This window comes from Macaca mulatta, chromosome 14 (genome assembly GCF_049350105.2).
Source record: "Macaca mulatta isolate MMU2019108-1 chromosome 14, T2T-MMU8v2.0, whole genome shotgun sequence".
Classification (NCBI taxonomy): domain Eukaryota; kingdom Metazoa; phylum Chordata; class Mammalia; order Primates; family Cercopithecidae; genus Macaca; species Macaca mulatta.
In genome coordinates this window covers 125,491,544-125,516,313 of record NC_133419.1, presented here as the reverse complement: position 1 = coordinate 125,516,313, position 24,770 = coordinate 125,491,544, and the positions used below count along the sequence as shown (strand labels likewise).

Here is a 24,770-nt window from a genome sequence, read left to right as displayed (position 1 = left end):
GCCAAGGGCCGACAGGCACCGACCAATCGGAGGGCGTAACAAAGGGTGACGAGCCAACCCACCGCGCTCGGCGTTGCCGGGAGCCGCGCTAGGCGTAAGCTAATAAGGAAGAAGTTGGGCGTTGAGAGAGCGACGCTGATTAGTGAATGTTAAATCACCTGAATGAAAGCCCACTTGTGATTCGCCCTAAGTAAACTGGAGCCCGGTGGGCTGGAACCGGCCGGAATCTGAGGTGTGAGTACTGCCTGGGTGGACAGTGGGATCCAGGTGAGGCGGGCAGAGGTGAGGAAAGCAGGGCGGCTGCGGAGAAGGGAGAAAAGTGGCGGGTCGGGCTGAGGTGGTTGGAAGAAGGCGTGGGCGGACGGCGGTGCACGGACCTCGCAGACCGCCCTTACCGCTGATCTGGCCCCAAGGCCCGGCTAATAAATACTTAATGTGAGGCAGAGAAGGAAGGGCTGTTCTGTGTTTCATACTCTTAAGAAAAGGAAGTGTCAGTGCCTGATTCAGATCTCTTATGATCAAGACCTTAATCCCTCTCCAGCTACTGGGAGGTGGCCAGGTGAACATTCTGAAGACGAGACATAGGGGGTATCGTTTTCCTGTCGCCAGTTTGAATCTGCAACAGAGTTGGGGAGAAGCTTAGAGTTCCAGTAGAGTGTTCCCAGGCTGCAGTGCTGTGAGATGCAGAGAGCGGAGAGACCGAGGCTCTGCAGCCGTTCCAACCCACAACACCGTCCAGGAGAGAGATGCAAGGACGAGACCTAGGTTTACTGATCCTCCTTTTCTATCAACGTGTTAAGAGCAGATGCTACATCGGTGGCATTTTGGGAGCTTGGCAACTGATTTTTTTCCCAGGCTTGCATTTTATCTCATTACAAAGGTAGAGGCGTTATTCTAATATTTTAAAATTCAAAAGATAGTGAAGTATTTAAAGTAGATACATAAAAGTGTGAAAGTAACCGCCCAGTTATTTTTGAAGGGTTGGAAAACAGCTATAAAGCAAAGTGGAAAGAACTGTTCCAGAAGAGCACTTCACTCCTGTAACCCACTGTTTTCTGTTGCTTTCAAGGGCTTGAGTCAGTGTGAAAATCGGGGGATGGGTGAGATATCTCCCACCAGCAGCAGCACTTAGGCCACATTACCCTCTGAGGAATCCACATTTGTCTTAGGTAGTAAGTCATCTTATAGTGGCCGTTAGTATTCTCACTCATGATGATCAGCCTGGTGATGAGTACTGTGTTTTTAATCCATTAGGTTACCTGTGCAGGGATCAGTCAATTTATTCCTATTTTCTCTGACAGCTGGATGAAAGGGTATGTAGAAACAATCGTTAAATGAACACACACATCTAAAAGGTTTTGAACAAACTCTTTCCAGAGAAAAACCTCACAGCATTGAGCACAGAAGGAAAACATTGGCCTTGTAGTTGCTCTTGTCAGCTGCTGAACGGTTCAAATTTAAATTATTTTTTTCCACTCCAATCTACCTGCTTTAAATGCCACAGATATTAAGTAAATGGACTTACCCTTGAAATCAGGTTGGCCAAGCCATCACTTCTCAAAGAAGGTTTACTGATGGCGTGAACAGTAAATAAAAACACTTCCGTTTTAATATTTTATTGTATTGTACTCAATAACAATAATTTAGCCATTCTAATATGGGAAATTATCACAGATATTATCACATTGAAATAAGATGAAAATGACTAGATGTTCTCTCTTCCCCTATAGCAGCACTCTATACTATACCCAGCTCTTCTTTCTATGCTTTGTAAGAAAATGTATAGTTTGCTTATAAAATTGTGAGCTCCATTCTTAAAAGAGCTTGGGAATATTTATCTTATTTACTTTAAAGCCATACCATATGTAAACCAATGTCTCATGAACTCTTAAGCTACTAAGGGGGATTGAAGGGCAACATTTCTAATGGTGCCAGCCAGCTTCAACTACCATTTGCCCTCTATTCTAACTGTTAGAGTTGATCCAAGTCTTCTAGGTTATTTGTGTAATATCCAGAATAGCACAAATTAAATTTAAATAGTTGTTTTCTTAAGGGCAGTACCATCAGGTCAGACAACTAAGCTAGAAACTTGTGTCATTTCTAACACCTTCTCCCTTGACACAGCTAAGACTGGAGTTCAGACCCTCATCTCTTATCTGGAGAATTGCGTTTCTTAACTGATCACCCAATTCATATGCATTCTGCTGCCCATTACCTTTTTAAAAATTAAAAATTATCACAAAAAATTTAAAAACAGAAAATAGTACATTGGGTAGTATAATATCTATGTTTCACCAGATTAATAAATATTAACATTTTGGCACACCCGTTCAAGTTTTTTATTTTAAAGAAATAAAACATCACAGATTTAGTTCAGATCTCTTTTATTTCCACTCCCAACACCATTCCCTTTCCTTCCTCCCTCTCCAGAGGCAAACAGTCTTTTGAAATTGTCATACATCATTTATGCCCATGTTTTTATACTTTTGCCGTATATATGTATGTCAGAAACGATACATATTACTGCTTAAATTGTATTTAATTTAAAAAATACAAGTAGTATCATACTGTGGGTTCCATTTTGCAACTTGTTTTTGTCACTCAACATTGTTTTTTTGATATATTCACATCAATACATACAGATCAATTTTGTTTTAAATATTCATTATGAATATATAATATTGTATCTGTTCCCTGATTGATAGACATTTAAATTTTTTCCTGATGTTTTGCTATTGTAAACAAAGCTGCAATAAACACCTTGTACATGTCTCTTTATGCAAGAACTTTCTAGAACAGTGGTTCCCCAAAGAGATGTTGCTGCCTGTTTTAGGGTGTTTTGGAATTTGTGAAGATGTATTTTGTTACTCTTTGATTGGAGGCACTACTGGGGTTTACAGATCAGGAATGAGGGATACTGGATGTTCTGTAATGTATGGGACAGTCCTCACAACGAAGAATTGTCCTGTATCCTGTGCAACTTTTGAGTATCCCACAAGATACTCATTTATAATTATCTGAGTCTAGAGCCGAACTCCAGTTTTTGTATAAACATAATGTATTTTTTGGCACAGTTTAATATAGTAAAATTTCCAGGAATGCAGCTCTAATGTAAATCAGAGGAAAATTATACTTATTTGTGGTTTGGAACTTTAACAAGAGTTGTTCATCACTCTAGCAAATCACATAACTGAAGGCAGCACAGCTCGTGGTATTTGAGTTGCCAGAACAACACACCTGCATAGTCTGCATTTGAAGCTTTTGCGTTTGTGGTGATTCTAAGTTTAGGTGCAAGCATCTGACTACTGTACTTCATTACGTATTCTAGTGTAGTCAGCCTGAACATTTGTATATTTAAACATATGCTATTTCATTACAAATTACTTTCCATTTAAAATCGACTTCTGTATATCATACAGAGATCTAGTTTTATTATTTTCCTATTGGAGAATCATTTGTCCCAGCACTATCTATGAAGTTCTTTACCCACTGAATCATAAAGCCAGCTCTGTGCTTATAGGAAGTTCTCACAAATGCACGGATCTGTTTCTGGGTTCTTGATTTTATACCACTGGGCCATGTGTCTTTGTGCCACTATCACACTGTTTTAATTACTTTGGTTTTTTAATGTGTCTTGCGGCAGTTGGTAACAAGAAAGGCAAGTTGCCATCCTAGTTCTCAAAATTGTTTTGGCTATTCTTGGGTTTTTGCTCTTCCATATGAATTTAGGATCTGTTTTCAAGTTCCACAAAAAATTGTTTTTAGACGTTGGTTAGAATTGCATTGAATTTATAGGTTAAGGAAAATTGAGATTTTTTAATTGAACCATCCCATCCAGGAACACAGGTTATTTCTCTGTTCAGGTCTGCTTTATTTCTCTACCCAGGTCTTTACTGTTCAGGTCTGCTTTATTTCTCTAATCAGGTCTCTCTCTCTCTCTTTTTTTTTTTGTCTTTGAATAAAGTTTTATAATTTTAGCTATACAAATCTTACTCATCTTTTGTTATAGTCATATTTATACAGATATACATATACATCTTTTGTTATAGTCATATTTATACAGATATACATATACATATCCACATCTTTTTGTTATGAAAGTTTCAAATATATTCAGATGTATAGAAAATTCCAGGATAGCAAACATCTACATACTCATCACCCAGCTTCAACAACTAGCTCATGACCAGTCGTGTTTTATGCCAGCCCCTTCACCTCCTCTCACTCAGATAATAGAAAACTCCCAGAAACCCTTTTCTGTTATCTGTAATGTGCTACATGTGTGTGTGCATATATCTTTATCATACTCTTTTAACAACATAATAATAGCATATTTTTCAATAATGTTTTTTCACTGAAAATACAAACAGTAATTTCCTAATACTATCAATTATCTGGATATTCTTCAGATTTCCCCAATCATTTCATAAAAGGTTTTTGCAATGCTTTGTTTGAATCAGGACCAAATAAGGGTCCGTATACTACACTTGGCTGACACATCTCTTGATATTCTTTCTGTAAAGTAAACATTTTAGTGAAGGGTAATACACATACAGAAAAGTATATAAATCCTAAGTGCATGGTTAGATACAACATCACCGTATGAATAAAGCCAGGTGACCAAAACCCAGATCAAGAAACAGAATTTTATCAGCATCTCATTGAACCCCCTACAGTCACTATGTTTCACAAGCCAACCAAACCCCTGACCTCTAGCGCCTAAAATTAGTTTGACCTGTTTTTGAACATTATATAAATGGAATCATATACTATGAACTCTTTAGCCTCTAGCTTTTTTTTCATTCAATATTTGTGAAATTCATCCACACTGTTGAGTATAGTTATAGTGTGTTCTTTCTCATTGCTTTATACTATTCTCATTGCTTTATACTACATAATGCTTTATATACTGTATGAATGAATAGATTGTAGAGTACTATATCCACTCTATTGGTAGATACTTGGATTGTTTAATGTTTTAGCTATTTCAGGTAGGGCTGCAATCTTTGTTTTGAACTTAGGTGTGCATTTCTGTTGGGAATACATCTAAGAATAGAAGAGCTGGATGTAGGGTGCATTTATATTTAGCTTTATTAGATACTTCCAATAGTCTCCAAAGCAGTGGTTAACAAATTACGGCCCTTGCCAGCCGTATATGAAGGTTCCAGTTACTCCACATCTTTGTCAACACTTGGTGTTGTCTGTCGTTTCATGTTAGCCATTCTGGTGGGTATATGAAGCTACTGAATTTGGTTTTCATTTGCAATTTCTGGATGACTAATGAAGTTGAGCACCTTTTTACATATTTATTCTCATTCAGGTATCCTCTTTCTCAAGTGTTTATTCTTTTTTATCTGCTTGATCTATCAGTTTCTGAGACATATTTAAAATCTCTCACTAAATTAGTGGTTTTATCCATTTATTATAGTACTTCTGTCAGTTTTGGCTTTATATATTTGGAGGTTTTGTTGTTAGGTTCACATTTGTTTCAAGTTGTATCTTTTTACTGAATTGTTCCTTTTGTGACTGTTCTTATTATTTTTCAGAGCTTTACATCTATTTTGCTTGGTACTAATATTACTTCAGTAGCTTTTATTTTGTTTCGCTTGTTTTTTTTTCAACTGTGGCTTAAAACAAAAACAAAAACAAAAAAACATAAAATTTCCTGTCTTAACCATTTTTAAGAGTACAGATCAGCAGTGTTAAGTATATTCACGGTGTTGTGAAACAGAGCTCCAGAACGTTTTCATCTTGCAAAACTGAAACTCTATACTCATTGATGATCTCCCTATTCCCTCCTTCCCTGGTTTTTGTCTTGTTAATATTTGCTTTGCATGTCTTTCTCAATCTCTTTATTTTCAGCCTCTCATTATACTTTCTGTAGAACTTTTGTACACAGCTATTTTTAAAAAGAAAAATCTAAGAGAATTTCTTTTAGTAGCCAAATATGATGTTTCCTTGTACTACGATTACTGCTGTATTTGGGCTCATTTTTACAATCTTATTTTGTATTTTCCATTTTCCTTGCTTATTCTTTGTTCTGCCACCTACCTCACTACCACTGACCCTTGCCCCACTTTCTGTTTTCTTTACTTTTTTTTCACTTTACTAGTATAGAAGCTATTTTTTCTATTTCTGTTGCTTGCTGTTTACCTATGTTTTTTTAAACTTGCGTACTTAGCTTAAAAAACATATACCTCCTCCAAAACAAAATAACTGTAGAATGCTTTAACTTTGAACTATCCTTTTCCATCTACCAAATAACTGTTGAGTAATATTTAGTTCTTTCTGACTTTTAACCCCTCAAAAATTGTCATTATTACAGAACTCTTTACTGTCAATATTTCTTAGTATTTTTCTCACCAATCTTCCTACATCTCATACCTCCTTTCTTGGTTCATTTTCCTTCTTGCTGAAATATGTCTCTGAGTAGCTCTTCCACTGAGGATACATGAGAGATGAACTACATTTCACCCTTTGTATGTCTGAAAACATCTTTATTTTACACTTACTCTTGTGGGAGTCTCACATGCCAGCCTGTGGGTTTAGTTTTGTCTCTGCTGGGATCCAGTGGGTTCTCACTTTTAGTCTAGTTTTCATGTTAATCTTTCTATTTGGGATTCCCGTATCACACTGGTAGTATTGAATCTCACACATGGATATGATGTGGGGTGGGGAATCAGATTTCTCTTGGGCTGTTGTTTTTTGACCTGTGGCCTGAAGCACTCAGCCAGCTTTCCTCCAGCTAAGTCAGTAGCAAATTTTTTAGACCCTATTTCAAGAGCTGGTCAGCCCTGTGAGGGCCCAGCTTTCTGCCTTGTTCCCATTGCGAGTTCTTTGCCATCGTGGGCTTGAGACCTTATCTGCCTTGAAGAGAATCACCCTGAAGGTCTGTATCAGGCAACAGTACCCCCATAGACTTTTAGGCTCAGCTCAGGCCTTGAGTTACATTTTTTTTATAGCACTTAATGATTTTTCTTTATTGTTTTCAAGCTCTGCTGTGTACTAAATTCTTCTTGTTCCATTTTACTGAACATTTCTGTGTTTGCTGTTGTATGAGGCACTTCCCTTGTTAACTTCCGTCCAGCATATTGACCAGAGGTTACAGTCATCTTTCTAAAACTCCGTATGATCCTTTCACTCCCTCACCTGATGTTTGTGGACTTGTTAGCACTGTGTCATTTATTCCTCCCACAGATACTTGTCGTGTATAATCTCTGTGCTAAGAACTGGGGTTACCACAGTGAGAAAGATACCAGGTCTCTGCCTTCGTGGAGTTTACTATTCTAGTTGGAGAGACAGAAAATAAACTTGTAAACAAATAAATGAAAATATTAACTAGTTCTGTGAAAAGTGCTCTGAAGGAAATAGAGTGATGGAGAGTCAGTGTTTGAGGGTTACTTTAGAGAAGACACTCAGGGAACACCTCACTGAGGAGTGACATTTAAGCAGAAATCAGAAGGCTGAGGAAAGCCAGTCCTACAAATAGTAGCAGGCGTGCTTCGGGTTGAGAGTTAGTTCCAGGCATTGGAAACAGCAAGTACAAAGACCCAGAGATGGGGAAACCCTGGGCGTGTTAGAGTGACTGAGATGGTGCCCATGTGGCCCTAATGGGGGCAGACTGCTCCCCAGAGAAGTCAGGCATGCAGGTGGGCCCCAGGTCCCATCTCCCCTCACTCTGATTCTTTCTTAAACGTGCCTGTGCAGAGTACTTCCTTTGTAAAGCCCCTCTCACTATTGCCGTTCCCACTGCACTTCGCTTTTACCATCACTCAGAATGTAATATGGACACTTGTTTTCAGGACAGTGTTCTCCAATAGACCTTGAGCTTCTGTCAGAAGATACCTTATTCACCTTTGGCATCCCCAGCTTATAGCGCAGTGCTTTACATGGCAGGCACATCATAAATGTTGATTCAATAAATGTATTTTTTTAGCAGTTCATACTTAGACCCTCCTTTCCCATAACTTTATAACTTCTCATAGCTACTGTTTTCGTGGTGTGTAAGCCATGAGGGTAAAGAAAACCAGCAACCTTGAGGAGTGTGTTTGCTTAAGACTTGTCTCCGATGCTGAAAAGGAAAGCCAGGGGGGGCAGTGCGGTGTGCTGTTCCTCTGCTGTGAGTCGAATGGTGCTCCCCAAAAATGTATGTCTACATCCTCACCCCTGGAATCTGTGACTGTGACCTCGTTTGACAAAAGGGTCTTTGCAGATTTAATTAAGTTAAGCATCTCGAGATAATACTAGATTATTTGTACAGACCCTAAATCCAATGACAAGTACCCTTACAGGAGACAGAAAGGTGAAGACAGACACAGCAGAATGCCATGGGAAGATGGAGGCAGAGACTGGTGTTGTGAGTTAAAAGCCAATGAACGGTACCTGGAGCTACCAGAAGTTGGAAGAGGCAGGGAAGGATTCTCCCCTAGAGCAGCCATCCCCAATCTTTTTGGCACCAGGGACTGGTTCCATGGAAGACAGTTTTTCCACAGGCAGATGCAGGGCGATGGTTTCAGGATGAAACTGTTCCACCTCAGATCTTCAGGCATTAGATTCTCCTAAGGAACCTGCAACCTAGATGCTTCGCACATGAAGTTCACAATAGGGTTCGTCCTCCTATGAGAACCTAATGCCGCCACTGATATGACAGGAGGCGAAGCTTAGGCAGTAATGCTGGCTTGCCTGCTGCTCACCTCCTGCTGTGCAGCCCAGTTCCTAAAAGGCCATGGGCCAGTGCCAGTCCATGGCCCAGGGGTTGGGGACCCCTGCCCTAGAGCCTTTGGAGGGAGTACAGCCCTGCTGACACCTTTATTTTGGATTGCTGGCCTCTAGAACTGTGAGAAAACAAATTTCTATTTTGAGCCGCTAATTAGGAAACTAATAGGTACCCCATCGCGCTTATATTTCACCCATCTGTAACATGGCTATAGTCATACTTTTCTCAGAAGCTTCACGCTGGGATTGAATGAGATATGTTTGCATGGCACTTAGCACACATAAATGTTCAAAAATAGTGATGGCTGTTCCTCTTGTTTAAGGACTGAGAGTTTTCGTCCTCTTGAATAAGAACTCGACAATAGACTGAGAACTTACTGTCTTGTGATCGATTGCCTGGTGAGTCAAAGCTCACACCTGAGAGCTTCAACTTCTGCTTTGGCCTTGGAGTTCCTTCCCATGCCCCGGTGTCTTCTAACAGTTCTTAGGGTTTTGTATCAAGAGAGGGTTCCGTTTTCTCCCGTGGGCTGGGGGAAGAGGTCAAAGTAGAACTCAGGTACCGAATTTGAAGGGAAACCCTCAGAAAGACCTTCTGAGTGCAGAGCAGAAAACACGCCTCTCGGTCCCCGCCAAAGAGAAAGGCTTTGGCTTCTACATTTCCAGTTTCCATTAAGGGACTCTGGGCCTGGACATTTCTGAAAATTAATGACCTGTACTGAGTAATCCTCCTAACACACTGATCATCAGAAAATTCCCTGTACTGAGTTTAGGCTTTCTGTATTTGTCTGAATGCCTTCATGGGAGTGTGTGGCAGGAAGGCGGCGCTGGAGCACAGAGGACACTTGATCGTGCGGCGCCAGGGCGGGGGGCCGCCGCTGCCTCCCGGCGGGATGGCTGGCACTGTGCTGGGAGTCGGTGCGGGCGTGTTCATCTTAGCCCTGCTGTGGGTGTCAGTGCTGCTGCTGTGTGTGCTGCTGTCCAGGGCTTCCGGGGCGGCGAGGTAAGGCATTCTTTCCAGCTGGGAGTCCCAGGTAAAGCAATTAGAGGCAAAATCGCTGATGCTCATTAAACATTTAGAATTTAAGAGATCAGTTTTGTAATTACTGGCAGTTTGAATGAGTTGCATTTTAACCTCTTTTTATAAGCACGAACTGTGTTATTTATGCTTGGAAGCCGAGATGGGAGAAGGAAGCGGTGTTCTTGAGTTCTAACTGTGGCAGGAAATTCTGCTTTCACTGCTGATTGAATTTCTGGAGGTCGCACGTGTGTGTGTTTATGAATTGTTCAGATTTATGGCAGAGGCTTGGTCCGGTCCCCGAGGCTCTAGCCCTGGACCCAGGAAAACTAAAGCAACATGTGATGAGTTGGGCCTGCTTGCTATATCACGCGTTGCCTTCAGAACAGGGTTAGGCCATAAACCGACTCTGAAAAAACTATAGAGTTGCACCAAGATAGTGTTAGTATGAAGCAGAGAGTTGTAGAATTTTCTAAAGTATTCTGTTCTAAAAACAACAGAAGTGGAGGTGGAGAGGGGATGCTTTGGTTTTTCTCGATTATGACTTTGGGCAGAAGTAAAAATAAAAACTACCCATTTCCGTTCCTAGGAATTGGGAATTACCAAGAATAAACGGGAATGCACCTAGCTGGTGCCTGTCTAGGAGGAAGGACTTTGGGATGAAGAGGTTATTGACAGCAGGTCTCTGGACATTGTTAAGGGACTGAAACATAGAATATTGGCTCCAAGGAAGAGTCTTTCCAGACCTAACTGATCAGAGAAAAAACTGTAAACAGTGCTTTTAATATATGTCTTTTTGACCCCAGGTTCTCTGTCATTTTTTTATTCTTCGGTGCTGTGATCATCACGTCAGTTCTGTTGCTTTTCCCACGAGCTGGTGAATTCCCAGCCCCGGAGGTGGAAGTTAAGGTAAAGCTGTTGGTTTTGTTTTGCCTCCTGAGCTGTAACTCTTGTTTCTCTTCATCTGTATGTCCATCCTGCCCTCGATGTTCTCTGACACCGGGTTTCCCAAGATGTCAGAATTGTAAAGTTCAACCAATGGTAGGGAACGTTCAGAGAGAGTTTTAAGTTTCCCTGCCCCTTCACTCAGGAAAATAATCTTACTCTGAATTCCACCTCTAAGCCCACCAGGCAGTTATTTGCCTGATTTGGTCTCATCTCCAGTTTGCATCAAGTTGAAAACAGCCTATGGGAAAGCCACATCGTACCATGCGGACAGAAAAAGAAAGAAAATGAAATAAGGATAGTCACAGGCCTGCGCCCGAGGTGGAAGGGTTCCCATTCCTGGCAGCCTGGGCTCCTAACCGCAGATCCTGGACTGAAACTGATGTGGTGCCCTGAGGGTGCTGAGGACATGCTTCTCCAACTGCATGTGCTAGAATCTTCCCAACGGTCTTCTGGGAGTTCTTTGGTCCTCATGCCTGGGACCATACCTGCCAGCACCCACGTCTTTAAATGGATTTTTATCATCTCTCTCAGAGTCCTTCTCTGGAGTTCTTTACCATGGCATTGCCATGCCTGGCTGGTCTCAGACCCATGGGATCTTGACAATGGCATTGACCTCTTCTGTCCCACTACTCCTTCTCACAGCTTTCCTCTTAACCTTCATTTTGATGTTTTAAGTGATAGGCATGAAAATAGCTAAAATTCTTTAAGGGATTTCTGTGTGCCAGGTCCTGTGCCAAACACTTTGTTTGCATTGTCTCATTTAAACCTCAGGACAGCCCTAAGTAGTATGACATAGGTACCATTATTATCCCCATTTTGTAGGTAAGAACACTGAGTCTGTCAGAGGTTAAGGTAACTTGCCCAAGGCCACATAGCAAGAGGCAGAACAAGGATTCAAGCTGAGGTCCGTCTTCAAAATCTTCATCGTTGAGAACTTAACAGAATATCCAGGGCAGTCCCAGAGAGCTCATGGGTTAGCATTTTGACACTAGACAACAACAGTATACAAGAATATACGTGTAACTTTTGAACTAAAATTGACACATTAACTATGGCAAGAGGAAGGAAATTAAACTCCAAGGGAAATAGTACTTACCACACGCAATTAAGGAATTATTTCCATTGATGCCAGTTTGTTGTCAGTATTTGGAAAATACTCTGGAGGTCTGAGTACCACATGTGTGAGCCGGGGCAAATTCCCACCTCACTTATCTTTTTTTTTTTTTTTTTTTGAGAGAGAGTCTCGCTCTGTCAGCCAGGCTGGAATGCAGTGGCACGATCTCAGCACACTGCAACCTCCGTCTCCTGGGCTCAAGCAATTCTCCTGCCTCAGCCTCCTGAGTAGCTGTGATTATAGGCATGTGCCACCACACCCAGCTAATTTTTTTATTTTTAGTAGAGATAGGGTTTCACCATGTTGGCCAGGCTGGTCTCGAACTGACCTCAGATCACTCAGCCTCAGCCTCCCAAAGTGCTGGGATTACAGATGTGAGCCACTGAATCCGGTCGCTTTCCTTGTCTTTTAAGGGGGAGAGTGATATAGGCTGCCACATTTTTGGATGCTGCAGATATAAACATTGGGAGAAGGGCACAGAGCAAACACATTTTTGAAATCAATCCCTCTATTCTCTGTCATATGAGTTTCAGACCCAGGAGGCAAGAATGGGGTTTGAGCAAAATACTTTTGTCAGCATGGCCGACAGAATTGGAGTTCTAATTTTCAGGTTTTGAGAGCTGGCCTTTGCAGCAGCCTGGCTCAATGCGGTATCAATAATACATGGCCTGGGCCTTCTGCACCCAGGGCCTGCTAATTGGCTAATTAAAAAGTGAAACGTGTCGAACGAGCAAACATGTGGCCCGCAAGAGACTTGTTCAGTACCGGAGCCAAGGTCAAAGTTATGTTAAAGCTGTTTTATCAAACTGACCTTTGTTGTAAGTTGACTGTTGGGGTAATCTCTGGAGCAGCTGAGGTGTCTTTGGATCTCGGTGATCCCACCAGGGCTTGGGTCTGAGAGGTGCTTTGCGTATGGCCGCTGTGTTAGTTTTCTATCGCTGCTGTAACAAATCGTGTGAACTAATGGCTCACAACACAGATGTATTATCTTACAGTTCTGTAGGTTAGAGTCCAAAATCAGTCTCATTGGGCTAAAACCAAGGGGTTGGCAGGGCAGCATTCCTTTCTGGAGGTTCTATTGGATAATCCACTTCCTTATCCTTTCCAGCTTCTAGAGGCTGCTCGTATTTCTTGGCTGACAGCCCCCTTGCTCTATCTTCAGAGCCAGTGACATCACACCTCACTGACGCTTCCATCCTCACCTCTCTTGCTCTGACCCTCTCTTCCACCTCCCTATTCAACTTAGAAGAATCCTTGTGATTACATTGGGTCCACCTGGATTGGATAATCCAGGTTATTCCGCCTTTTTTAAGGGCAACTGATTGGCAATCTTAATTCTCCTTTAACATATAATCTAACTTATTCACAATTTCTGGGGATTAGGATGTGGATATCTTTGGGCCGTTATTCTGTCTACCATAATTGCCTTTCAGGTGTTTTGGATTCTCTCCTAGGTACTGGGATTTCAAACCTGTGAAGTCAGTCAGCCACTTGGTTGGTGGTGTTGCTCCATTAAGTCTGTGGATTAAATTGCTTTTTCCTGCTCAAATTTAAGCACCACCATTTGGATCTGGGGAGAGTGGAGCTCTGGAAGGGGACAGTGAACAAGTGGGTAGCGCCAACACCAATTACAGGGTTTTGTCAGCAAAGACCAACATCTTTGGGGCCTCAAGTGTAAGGCCAGGCAGCCCATTGTCTGCTTTGGGGCAAGTTACCTATCCTCTTAGTGTTTTAGTATCTCAGGTAAATTACCATTTTCCCTGCCCTGTGGCAAGGGACTCTCCCGCTGACAGCTTTAAAGTTAAGTCACCTTTCATTTTGAAAATGAACCCTCCTGAAATGGCAATGGATTGATGATTTTGGGGGTTGGGTCTTAGATACATGGGAGTTTATTATACTATTGCATTTTTATGTATGTTTAAAATTCTCTGTAATAAAATGTGTTTTAGCAACAACAAAAATGTGCCTTTCTAGGACCCAGCAAAAGCTTCTCATTAACTCTTTCAGATAATGGATTTCAGAATATAAAATAATTCATCCAGGGACTTCAAAGTGTCTACCAACCTCCTAAATTGAGCCATTTGTTCCCTGTACCTCATTGATCCCTTCTTGACCTGTGTCTTCTGCTCAGGGAGTTGAGGAAAAGACTCTTTTTTCTCCACGTACAGAGGAGACTCAGGGCAGGATGTTACTGGAAGTTACACTCATGAACTAACTCTTGGCCCACTCATCACAGAGTTCAGATTAACCCAGCCAGGGTGCCTAACTGGTAGTAATTTCATTTTGATGTTTTCTTTCTCCAGATTGTGGATGACTTTTTCATTGGCCGCTATGTCCTGCTGGCTTTTCTTAGCGCCATCTTCCTTGGAAGCCTCTTCTTGGTTTTAATCCATCATGTTCTGGAGCCCATCTATGCCAAACCACTGCGCTCCTACTGACCACTCTTCGCGAAAACGAAAACCTGTTCTCTCCTTCATTGTGATGACATCGATGAGCAGAAAGACACTATTCAGAGCCTTGACAGCCCTCCTGCCGTAAGACTGGAGGAGTGTCCGTCCATCACGAAGACAAATCTCCTGAGTCCTGGCTTCCAGAAACAGGATTGCCAAATTGTCCCTGTGGGGCTAGATTCTTACCAGCTTAAGAAGGATATTGCTATCTTCTTAGTACCCGGACCTTAGGATTTCCAACTGTTTTGAAAGGGAAATAGTAACAGTGATCTGCTTAGAGTGGATTTTCACTCAAGTCCTTAGTGAGTGGATTTTGGGGAAAGGAGCACATGGGCTTCTGGTTCTTTTTGATAATATACAAAATTCTTCATTATGAAGTTGCGGTCGTTTGCAAAGGAGAGGCATTCAAATTCGAAAGGTTATTTTAATGTGATAATTTGGAAGACTTACTCAAATGTTGGTCATTGACCACTCTGTGCATGTATTTCTGCAGAGCTCTATAAAGGCAATGAGTGTCACTTCCCTCTGCTCTAATAAAGCAATAAATAATAGCTAAAGGGCTGACTTTCACTTTGAACTCTTGACCATGGCTTTTTGAATCAAGTATCTTTAGGTTTCCTTGGGATTAGAGAAAAGGTATGGAAATATTGTCTTTTGTTGTTGTTGTTGTTGTTGTTGTTGTTTGGTCTTGCCATGTATCTGTAGGTTTTTTTCTTCTATGATGTAGTGGGCTCTGTGTGCCTTATTTAATTACCATGAGTCCATTTTGGGGTGTCTTCTGTTTTCATCTTTGTAGCCCTTTCTCCAAAGCTAGTGAGGAAGGTATATTCTCAACATTAGATATAACTTTATACTTATCTCATCTCTGAGACCAAATGAAATTTGCATTAAATGGAGGGGCTCTGGTCAGGTTCCACTTTGGAAGTCTGATCCTGACTTCCCAGAGCCATTTGAAAAAGAGTCTTCTGGCTTAAAATTAAGAACCAAGAAAACAAGTTGGAAAGAGATCACTGATGGAGTACGTGCTCTATGCCAGTGGCACACTAATTCCTTTGAGGTTTATTTAATTTTTACAACAGTCTCATTTTTATCATCCCCACTTTAAAGTAGAAAAACCGGAAGCTTAAAGAGATCAACTGACTTGCCCAAGCTTCACCTGACAGCCAGTGTGCAAACCCAGGTGTGGCAGGCCCCAGGGCTTGTCTCGGAAAGAAAACACACGAGGCTTTGTGGAACTCTGAGAGCTTGAGGTAGGTTAAGGCCACTGTTCCTTCACTTTCTTTCCTCAGTCCTGTTTTCAGGGTAGAGAAGGTACCCAGTCCTGCCACCCCAGAGGCAACTAAGCTCTAAATTCCAAGAAGAAAGAACAGGTAACCATTGAGAGTCATGGGCTGGTGAGGGGCAGGTATAGTTATCCCTACATCGAACCATTTCCTTTATCCTACTTAGTTTGTAAAAACTTTGCAGATAAGGCTTTGTACAGAAAACTTCAAAGGGAATAGTTTCCTAATCTGGCCTAGGGCACACAGGTAAGAAAAGAAGAAACATCCTCTAAGCAGGTTGAGGGAGAGAAAAAAGAATGCGTAAGTCTTGAGGGAAGTGAGACAAGCTGGGATCCTCATGCTATTGTGTTACTCTGTGAGTCTCCCTGTAGCCCAAGTGGAAGCTTGGCTCCTAACAAACACAAGCTGCCAATTGTTGCCTTCTTCTGAGAGCCTTGCTAAAAAAGTAACTCTGGGAAAACTCTTATAGGTTCCTGACCATGAATCCACCTTTTTTATTCCCCCCAAAAGTTACTCAACTATTAGATCAATGGATAATAACTGTGAGGTTTTGGGTGACTATCTAGATGGAGGAAAGTATATTAAGGTTGGAAACTAAATTCTATCCTTAATACTACTGTTTTCTTTTTGCTTTTTTGGCCTGATGTAAGTGACAGGCTTATATGTTAAAGATTGGCTTTAGGCAAAAAAGAAATACTCTGTGCAAAGTTTATTTCAGCTTGACTTGACCTACCGTCTACAGACCTGGAGTCTGTAATTACCAGCTGTGGTGAAATGAATGATAGATTTCTTTCTACCTGCATACTCAGTGCAGTTATGCAAAAAATCCCCACGGGGTTGGGATAAGACGTAGAAGGCTGAGAGGGCTCAAAATGAATTTCACTGAGAGTTTGGCATGGGATAACCCTATAGTCAATGTCTGTTATGGTATCCTGTATGCTCGTGGCCTTCTTGGAGACAGGGCTCAGAGGTCATTCCTTAAATACAGACAGAAGTCATCTTAGTGTTCAGAACCATTCTGCGATCAGTGGCCTTAGAGCATGTTCCCTCCTCCACTCTTCCCTACCCAGAGGGGATCCTGTGGTAGACTGGTGATCCCCACTGTTTAGAAGGTGGAGAGGGAGAGTAAATCTCGGTTTCTATATAAGAAAATAGGTGATTTCTTAGCTTCTTAAAATTGTATCCTGACAAAAGCTGAGTTAGCAGGACACCACCCTATCCCCACAATGGAAATCACAATGGGTAATTTGTTGATAAGTTCCTTAAATTTTTCACTTATAAAAATGGAAGTAAAGCTACCATTCTTTGTGTACAATGTAAATTTAATGTAAAACTGCATCAGAATTACCATAGCAATGTCCAGGTACTAGGGAGTACACAGCCATTCATTCTCGCATCCTGCTGTTCATTCAGCATGTAGCCTGTAGGGTGTAAAGCACTAGTCCTGGTGGAGTAAGCCCATCAGAGAACTAGGCTGTGAGGTGTCTAGACTGTCTTCCTCTCTCCATCCTGGAAGGAGGGCATCCAATTTATTTTTAAATGTTTTTATTCTAACATAAAGCAATCCATTTTTTGTTCTGTTATTTAACAGAAACTTTAGTATCAACTCTATTTCATGGTTGTTGCAGTTGAAGTGTTTCTGGTTTATTTTTTGCTCAATGTGTAAAGAAACCTGCTGTGATTATTTTACAGATGAGAAACAGGCAGAGAGGACAAGGGATTTAAAAAGTTTCACAGTTAATTAGAAGTGGGGCTCCAACTTGACATCAGGATTCCTGACATCTCATTTCTCAAATAGTTTAAAGATCACTTTTGGCTTTCAAGTAACTCCTTATTTTTACATTGGTTAATAGTGTTTCTTAGCTATTTTTACCTGACATTTTCCTAACACATACCCAAAAAGGTAAAAGTTTCATTAAAGGATTCTAATGATCATTTTTAGTAGAAATAACAAACATTCAATCATCATTCCTTTGCTTAAACCTTTAATATCTGGCTGTTACATAGAAATGAATTTCCAGATGTGAGAATCAGAACCGTATGGAAACGAATCTGGAAAAGTGTTGATTATCCTCATAGGAGCATAAGAACTCAGGATTGGAAGAGATTTTATAGTTCATAAAGTTCAACCTTTAATCTCTATTTCCATCCCAATACTTGGAAATAAGTCTAGGGTTCCACATGTCAAAATAACAATTTTTGTTACATTTAGCAAACATATGCTAGGCATTTTTCTGAGTGTGTTGTCAGTACTATGTCTTCCTCATATTGGCCCTATGAAGTAGGTACTCTTCATATCCCCATTTCACAGATGGGGAACAGGCACAGGGTGGTGGGGTAAACAGGAGTCAGGATCCGAAGTCGGGCAGTTTGGCTCTAGAGTCTACGAGCCTGACTACTTTCTGTTACAGGGTGTCGCTCCATACGATAAACTCGAAGGAAAAGGAGGGGCAAGGGCAGGCAGTGAAAATCCACTTGATAGAAATACCAAGGAAAAGCGGCTGAGCCTGGTGGAAAAACCAGAACCTTAGGAATTGTGCAGGAGTCTGGGGGAAAGCGTGAACAGGCACGCAGGCCTCAGAGAGAGCTTCACGCGTTAGCCCCGTGTTTCTGGCAGGTCTCTGCTGTTAGACTTTGGTTTTCCCCTTGCTCAGAGCTACTAAACAGCTGAGCTGCTAGTAGACTAGGTTTTCAAGTTTCAAGAACACGGCCACCTCTCTTGTAAGCACCATTCAGCTGGAAGGTTGAGACTGGGTTGGTTTTCAGAGGTGCCAGTGGCAGAATCAAAGCCACACACTAGGAATTTTTGTTTTGTTTTCTACTTGACCTCTGTCTCTAGCAGATTATTGGTGGTGACCGTTTATGCAAAAAAAAAAAAAAAAAATTCTGAGTCCCTATCCCCCCCGCAACCCCCGCTTCCCCGACCTTTTCTCAGTTTCCTGCCACCAAAGAAATGAGAGCTGGGATCGAAATCAGGCTCAGTGCCACAGACAGAATGAGAAAGTGTGTTTTTAATCATTTTCATCACATCATGCTGGGGATGATACAGTCTGTGCATTTAGTCCAAGTCCTGCCCTCGGAGAACTCTTGGGTGAGGTCGTCACACAGTAGCCCTTACGCTGTGCCTAACTGTTATGAGGCCAGCCCCTTCACTTGTTTTAAGCTTTGGGGATTTCTTTTGTTTGCTTGTGGTTATTTTCCTGCCTTTAAACTGGTCATACCCCAGTTTTACACTGGGAATATTATCAATTTCCTATCACTGTTGTAACATTGCCATAGACTTACTGGTTTCAAACAATTCACATTTATCGCTCCAGAGGTCAGAAACCAGAAATGGGTTTCAGGGGGTAAAGGAAAGGCTTTGGAGACTCAGGAGAACCCTTTTCCTTGCCTTTGCCACCTTCTAGAGGCCACCCCCATCCCCCTGGCTGGTGGACCCTTCCTCAGTCTTCAAGATAAGCAGAGCGGCATCTGCCTATCCCCATCACTCCTGCCTCCCTCTGATTCACACGGAGCCCTGATTCCGCTGGGTCCACCCCATCAGTCTTTCCATCTCAAGAGCCTTCATCACATATGCAAAAATCTCATTTGTCATGTGAGGTAACATTCACTGGTTCTGGAAATTAGGATGTGGACATCTTGTGGGGGCACATTGTACCTACCACAGAATATAGGGCCCCTTCTGTAACTCTAAGCATGGCCTCCTTCCACCCCCATCGGCCACCCTCCCTACCTCCACACCTTTCAGTAGGAGGTCTGCTCCTTTGTTACGTCTCAGGATTCCCAACAGCAACTCTCCCACCCCCACTCAGACACCCAGGACGTGTTGAGTTCCTCCTGCCAGCCTCAGTCTTAGTTGTGGCCTCATGGTGTTAGGACCGACCAAGAGCTTCTTTCCCTTTCTTTTCTTTGCCTCTTGCCTCCTCCTCCTCCCCAAGCCACCCCACACACACTCGCCCAGCTTCCCAGTGGATCTCTAAGGGAGAAACGCAGAGAGTTATTGCTTTTTAATTACAAGTGCTATTGTAACATCTATAAGGAAGTACATTTTAAGCTTAATTGAGACCGAATGTGAAGTTAAATTAAATGAATAACTAATTAACGTAATGCTCCTGCATTGGCCCCGTGTGAGTGCTGAGACCCAGGGAGAAGGCAGGTACCAGGCCTCTGGTGAACAGGCTGTGCCCAGAGCTGCCCAAACAGGGCCAGCAACCTGGGACCTGGGAGATGGGTGCAGACAGGCAGATCTCAGGGCTGGGGTTCCGCCAACCTTCGGTATTTTTCCCAACTCCCTACCCACAGCCTAAGTCCTCATTTCTGAGGCCAGACCCTGAGCTCCCACAATGCCTTTTGCATGTATCTAGTGCTACACTTACCTGCCGGTAGGAGCCAATGCCATTTGTTTGGTTTTCAGTCTCTAAGGCCTAACATCGTAGGAGTTGGATAAGTATTCATGTTAACTTCCTCCCTCTTCCACTACCCCTCACTACCTTATCAAATGAATCATCCAAGTCCTGAGAATTCTGCCTTCATAAGGAAGGACTCTTGCCGTTGCCCCTGGAATCGCCCTCCTGCCAGCCCTGTTCCTGCATGGCTGGACTAATGAACAGCGTAGCTCTCACCTGGAGCCACTGTCGCCGTGTATTTTCCTACTTATCCCCTAACTAGACAAGTTCTCCAAGGGCAGGAGTGTGATGACGATGTTTGTCTCCCTTCATACCAATCCTATGAGGTAGGTAATGTCATCATTTTCCTGATGACGAAACAGGCTTAAAGTTAGTAAGCAGTGCAGCCGGCGAAGAGAAGACCTCGAGAGACCCATTCCTCTTCCCCTGCCCTCTGAAGAAGAAAGCAAGTTGAAAGTCTGAAAAGTCAAAAGGCGCCTGCTCCTGTCTCTCTTCTGGGAAGCAGGATGGAACCACAGCCCACCCTGGGCTGTATGATGGGATTGGGTCACCATCTAGTGGCTCATGTAAGCAACACAGCTTCTCCTTAAGCTCCTTAATTACAAGTGCTATTGGAGCATCTATAAGGAAGAACATTTTAAGCTTAATTGAGACCAAATGTGAAGTTAAATTAAATGAATAACTAATTTCATTTCATTCTCAATGTCAAAGAGCAGCGGAGAGCAGCTTTCGTGAATGCTGAACATAAGGCCAGAGTATAGCTCTTGCCCCTGTGGGCTCTGAGGACTTGGAAGTCCCTGGCTGACTCCTACGCTCAGAGCTGAAGTGACTGCAGGCAGGAGGAGCCTTCCCTGTTGGTTGCCACTGGCGCCTGTGCAGCCTGCTTCAGCGTGGAAGGGTGTGTATCTGGCTAATGCACCAGCCACCACATCCCAGGAAATGCAAGGCTTGTATCTTGTATGGCGCTCTAAGCTCCCAGTTTGCCCATACATCATCAGTGTCCTGAGCATCCCCCTCAGGAATGCCCACTGTCAGCAGCTTTAACCTACCCCCCTGGTGGTCCTGGGACCCCACTTCAGCAGCCCATGCGAGCCCCGCTCACTACTGAGCTAAGCCCCAACAAGGATGAGCATGGGTGCAGCAGGTCAAAGGGAATCTATTGGTGCCAATGGGCAACTTTAGGGTCAGATGGAGGTGCCAAGAGCTAGCCAGAAGACTGAGTGATCCAGGACTTGGGGTGGAAGGAGGATACAGAAAAGTGGAAAAGGGAGCGGCAGATGGCGCCAGGCGACCACACCTGCAGCAACTGCCTGAATGAACCATGCATGCCCTCACATCTTGCCAGTCTTGTCACTGCTGGCACTTGTGCTCAGGGCATAAGTCCTTCTTGTGTCCATTGTCTACTCCATTCCTAGAGCAGAGCTGGCATACAGTAGGCACTCCTTGGCATTTCATTCTCAAAATACTTAATACACATACTGGTATTTTTAGTCATGCCAACTCCTCTTTCTACTCTCCCCACAGCACTGGCCCCCAGTCACCTTCCACTGAGGACATTACGGGGCCAGGATCAGAGTGAGGCAAGGGAGGCACTCAGGGCCGGCCTGTGCCCAAGAGAGAGTGCCCCCTCAAATTATGTACTGAAGGCAGCTCCCCTGCCTCGCCCGAGTGTTGGCCCTGGAGAAAGCAGTGATGGGCAGGTAAGGGAGCTATCAACAGGCCTAAATGGAGGGTAGAAGAGGGCCCAGCTTGGGGAAATGCACAGAGAAGACTGTTTCATGGATAGAGGGACAAAGAGAGGCTGGGCTCCTTTGACGGAGTGAGATGCCCACCTACAGATACAGGCAGATTACAGAGATTAAAATTTAACATGGGAAGGAGAGATGCACATTTTCCAGGCCTTGGCCTTGTGAAGCCTTCTGTCTTGGAATCTGAACAAGCAAGAGTCTGAGCATATCCTTCCCTTATCAAAATGGAGACACAACTCAGCCCCAGTCCCATGCCCTTTGCTTGTAGCTTCCAGAGCTCAGGCCCCTGAATCTTCTACTTCCTCATGCTTGGCAGTCCCCTTCCCATGGAGAATCTCTGTGTCCTTAGGCAGCCCTGGGTCTGGACTGGGCTGGCTGATGTTCAGTTAAAAGGGGTTGCCTCCCTTACTTGTGGAAGTTTTCATTGTCTTGCCCATGGGGAGCACACTGGGGACCCAACTGGGGCCTTCCATGCTGCTCTTCCAACTGGGGCCTCATATTTCTTTATACCTGCATGAAGAGGAAAGAGGGGCGGAAGAGAAAGTGAGACGACTTCATAAGCTCCTGCTGACTGGGGAGAGGAAAGACAGGGTCCCAGGGTCCCGTCGTCATTGCTTTCATCTCAGTTCTCTGTAATTAGACCTCTCAGGCAGGAAATATTAAGCCACATTAATACTTAAAACCTGGCCGGGCGCGGTGGCTCACGCCTGTAATCTCAGCACTTTGGGAGGCTGAGGCGGGCAGATCACCTGAGGTCGGGAGTTCAAGACCAGCCTGACCAACATGGAGAAACCCTGTCTACTAAAAATACAAAATTAGCCGGGCGTGGTGGCGCTTGCCTTGTGGTCCCAGCTACTCGGGAGACTGAGGAAGGAGAATGACTTGAACCTGGGAGGCGGAAGTTGCAGTGAACTGAGATTGTACCACTGCACTCCAGCCTGGGCAACAAGAGTGAAACTCTGCCTCAAAAAAAAAAAAAAAAAAAAAAAAAAGAAATTAAAACCTTACAATGTTCATGCCACATTTGACAGCTTTACAAAGCAACATCACATATCCCATCTTATCTCAGCCTCAGGTCAGTTCTGCCGGGTATTCAGGGATAAGCATCCCCATTCATACATAAAGATGTGGTAGTTCAGAGAATCTGGATGCTATGCCCAAGGTCTCATGGAGTGAGTGGAGAAAGCGGGACTGTCCAGGGGTTTTTGGATTCCAAGTCCAGTGCTCTGTCTGCTCTGACAAATCACTGCACACCTCACACACAGGCTCCCTGTGGAGAAGGACCAGCCTGGGACAGCGGTGGCAGTCCAGAGAAAAGCAAACAACCCCCAGGCCCAGGTTCAGTGTTAGGCTGTGCCCGAGCTCTGAGTCTCTGCCTCTCACCTCCAATGAGAGGCTGCTGCGAGGCAAGCTCACACATCGAAAGCCAGACACAACTCCAGGCACCGAGCAGTTGCTCACTAAATACTCCTTCTCGCTTTCCGCTGCTCTTCTTCCCCTCCCACCCTCAGGCCTAGCTCCAAGGAGCACAGGCACAGGAACTTTGCCCTTCCAGGACAGGCAGGGCAGGACAGGTGCTCTGTGTGCTTCCTGTGTCGTGTGTCTTCCTGCTCTCACTTTCTCTCCCCTGCGTGGTGTCTTCCTTAAGTGGAAGTGCGTCCCCGGATGCGTGCTGGTTACCATGACCCAGGGGGTTCCTCCTCACGTTTGCCATCCAGCCCAGGTCCACGGCTCCGGCCAGCTCGTTAGCGGCCTCCTTGTTAGCATGAGGCTCCTGCTCAGGACGCCCAGCGGGAGAGGGCCGCCCACCATCCGACCACCAGCACTGTGCAGCCTCAGCCACTAACCTACTGGTGCCACCACCACATCCACCACCACCAGACAGGAGGCAGAGAGCACACCAGGCCAGCACCCATGTTTGATTCACGTTTGTTTCAGAGACTTTGATTGGTAGTTGCTGTTTTTCTGCATACCCCAGGCAGAGGGGCCAGATGACCTTGGTTTCTGAACTTCAGGAGGCACTTGCAACTCAGTCTCAGCTCAGAGGGAAACTGGTTTCCCTATTTCTGCCTCCTCTGTCCCCGGAGGGCACATCCAAAGTTCTGACACTGTCCCTCAGGGAAGAGGCCGCCAACCTCTGTGGCATCTCAGACCCCTTGGCAAACGCTTCCCACGCACTATGCTCTGCTGAGGCTGAAAGTCTTTACAAGTGGCCCCCGAGAAAAACGAGAAAGTTGGAAAAAGTCATACTGCAGGACAGAGGATTTGCATGCAGCCCCCATTCAAATGGCGCTTGAGTCACAGACTCGAAGTAAATACTCACAAAAGTCATGGGACTTGAGGGAAATACTATCGCTGGTGGGTTAGGACCACACTAGAGCTATGGAGACACACGGGGACAACAGGGGACAGGTTAGCAGGGCGGGGCCACCCAGGGACTGGCTCAGTGCTCCTCAGGTCTGGGCTGGAGGAGCCTCAGCCTGCGTTTGGAGAAACTGAGCCCTGGGCTGATTCCCATGAGAAGTGGCTTTGGCAGAGGGGGGCAACTTCAGCTCCCCGGAGGACTCACCCGCTGCCTCTGCTCAGGGACACCTTCCAGGCCAAGATCTCTTTGTACACTAACCGACAGAGGAGCTGTGGAGCACAAGGCGCAGAGGGAAGGGAGGGCACCGTTAGCATTGAGCACTGAGTGCCCAGCGCCAGGTGACCCGTGGACTGGCAGTGGAGAAGGGGGAGAGACACACTCCCATTTGGCAAGGGGTCACTCGGGGGAAGGGAGAGTGCTTCCGAGCAAAGGGCAGCTGCTCTCATTACCCCAGAACCCCCAATGGCCAATGCTTTGGACCTCCAGGGTTGCAGCCTCGCAGGACGGAGCATCCCTCAATACCTATCTGTGTACCCCAAGACTCTTACCAAGCAGGCTAGGACGTCGGCAGAGATAAGCATGTAGAAGACGTTGTTCCAGCCCGTGGGGGAGATGAGACCAGCCAGCAGAGGCCCCAGAGCTGCGCCTGAATAGAGCACAGCCTCGTGAGCAGGGGGACCTGCACCTCCCCTGCCCACCGGAGGGCACTATGCCCAGGGGCCGGCC

The 24,770-nt window shown here is 44.3% G+C and overlaps 2 protein-coding genes across 34 annotated transcripts in view; one reads left to right on the top strand and one right to left on the bottom strand.

Annotated features, from left to right (window-relative positions):
• Window positions 1-188: 188 nt before the first annotated feature.
• TMEM218 (transmembrane protein 218) lies at window positions 189-14,799 on the top strand. 30 transcript variants are annotated; one of them, XM_077964622.1, is made up of 6 exons: window positions 189-234; window positions 9,039-9,114; window positions 9,486-9,715; window positions 10,320-10,397; window positions 10,537-10,639; window positions 14,096-14,799. In XM_077964622.1, exons 3-6 carry the CDS (start codon window positions 9,513-9,515, stop codon window positions 14,228-14,230), a joined length of 519 nt encoding a protein of 172 aa, XP_077820748.1. In that variant the 5' UTR covers window positions 189-234; window positions 9,039-9,114; window positions 9,486-9,512; the 3' UTR covers window positions 14,231-14,799. The 30 variants fall into 30 exon arrangements, with proteins under 30 accessions (XP_077820748.1, XP_077820741.1, XP_077820731.1 ...); XM_077964615.1 differs by lacking the exon at window positions 10,320-10,397 and adding an exon at window positions 1,255-1,313 and having other exon boundaries at window positions 9,520-9,715; XM_077964605.1 differs by lacking the exon at window positions 10,320-10,397 and adding an exon at window positions 1,255-1,313.
• Window positions 14,800-18,518: 3,719 nt separating this feature from the next.
• SLC37A2 (solute carrier family 37 member 2) overlaps window positions 18,519-24,770 on the bottom strand; it is a 28,775-nt gene continuing 22,523 nt past the window's right edge. For 2 of the 4 annotated variants that reach the window (XM_077964595.1, XM_015116035.3), the window contains 4 exons: window positions 24,593-24,690; window positions 24,249-24,313; window positions 24,003-24,059; window positions 19,518-22,189 (listed from right to left, as the gene is read on the bottom strand). In XM_077964595.1, coding sequence (XP_077820721.1) covers window positions 24,029-24,059; window positions 24,249-24,313; window positions 24,593-24,690 — 194 coding nt within the window. In that variant the 3' untranslated portion in view covers window positions 19,518-22,189; window positions 24,003-24,028. Of the gene's footprint in view, window positions 22,190-24,002; window positions 24,060-24,248; window positions 24,314-24,592; window positions 24,691-24,770 lie in introns of all 4 variants that reach the window. The other 2 variants (XM_001110578.5, XM_077964596.1) reach the window with 1 other exon arrangement.

Coding starts and splice junctions, on each gene's coding strand:
- TMEM218 (XM_077964622.1), top strand. CDS start 9,513: ATGGGAGTGTGTGGCAGGAAGGCGGCGCTGGAGCACAGAGGACACTTG. Junction 10,398..10,536: donor AAGGACTTTGGGATGAAGAG/GTTATTGACAGC, acceptor TTTTGACCCCAG/GTTCTCTGTCATTTTTTTAT. Junction 10,640..14,095: donor CCCCGGAGGTGGAAGTTAAG/GTAAAGCTGTTG, acceptor TTCTTTCTCCAG/ATTGTGGATGACTTTTTCAT.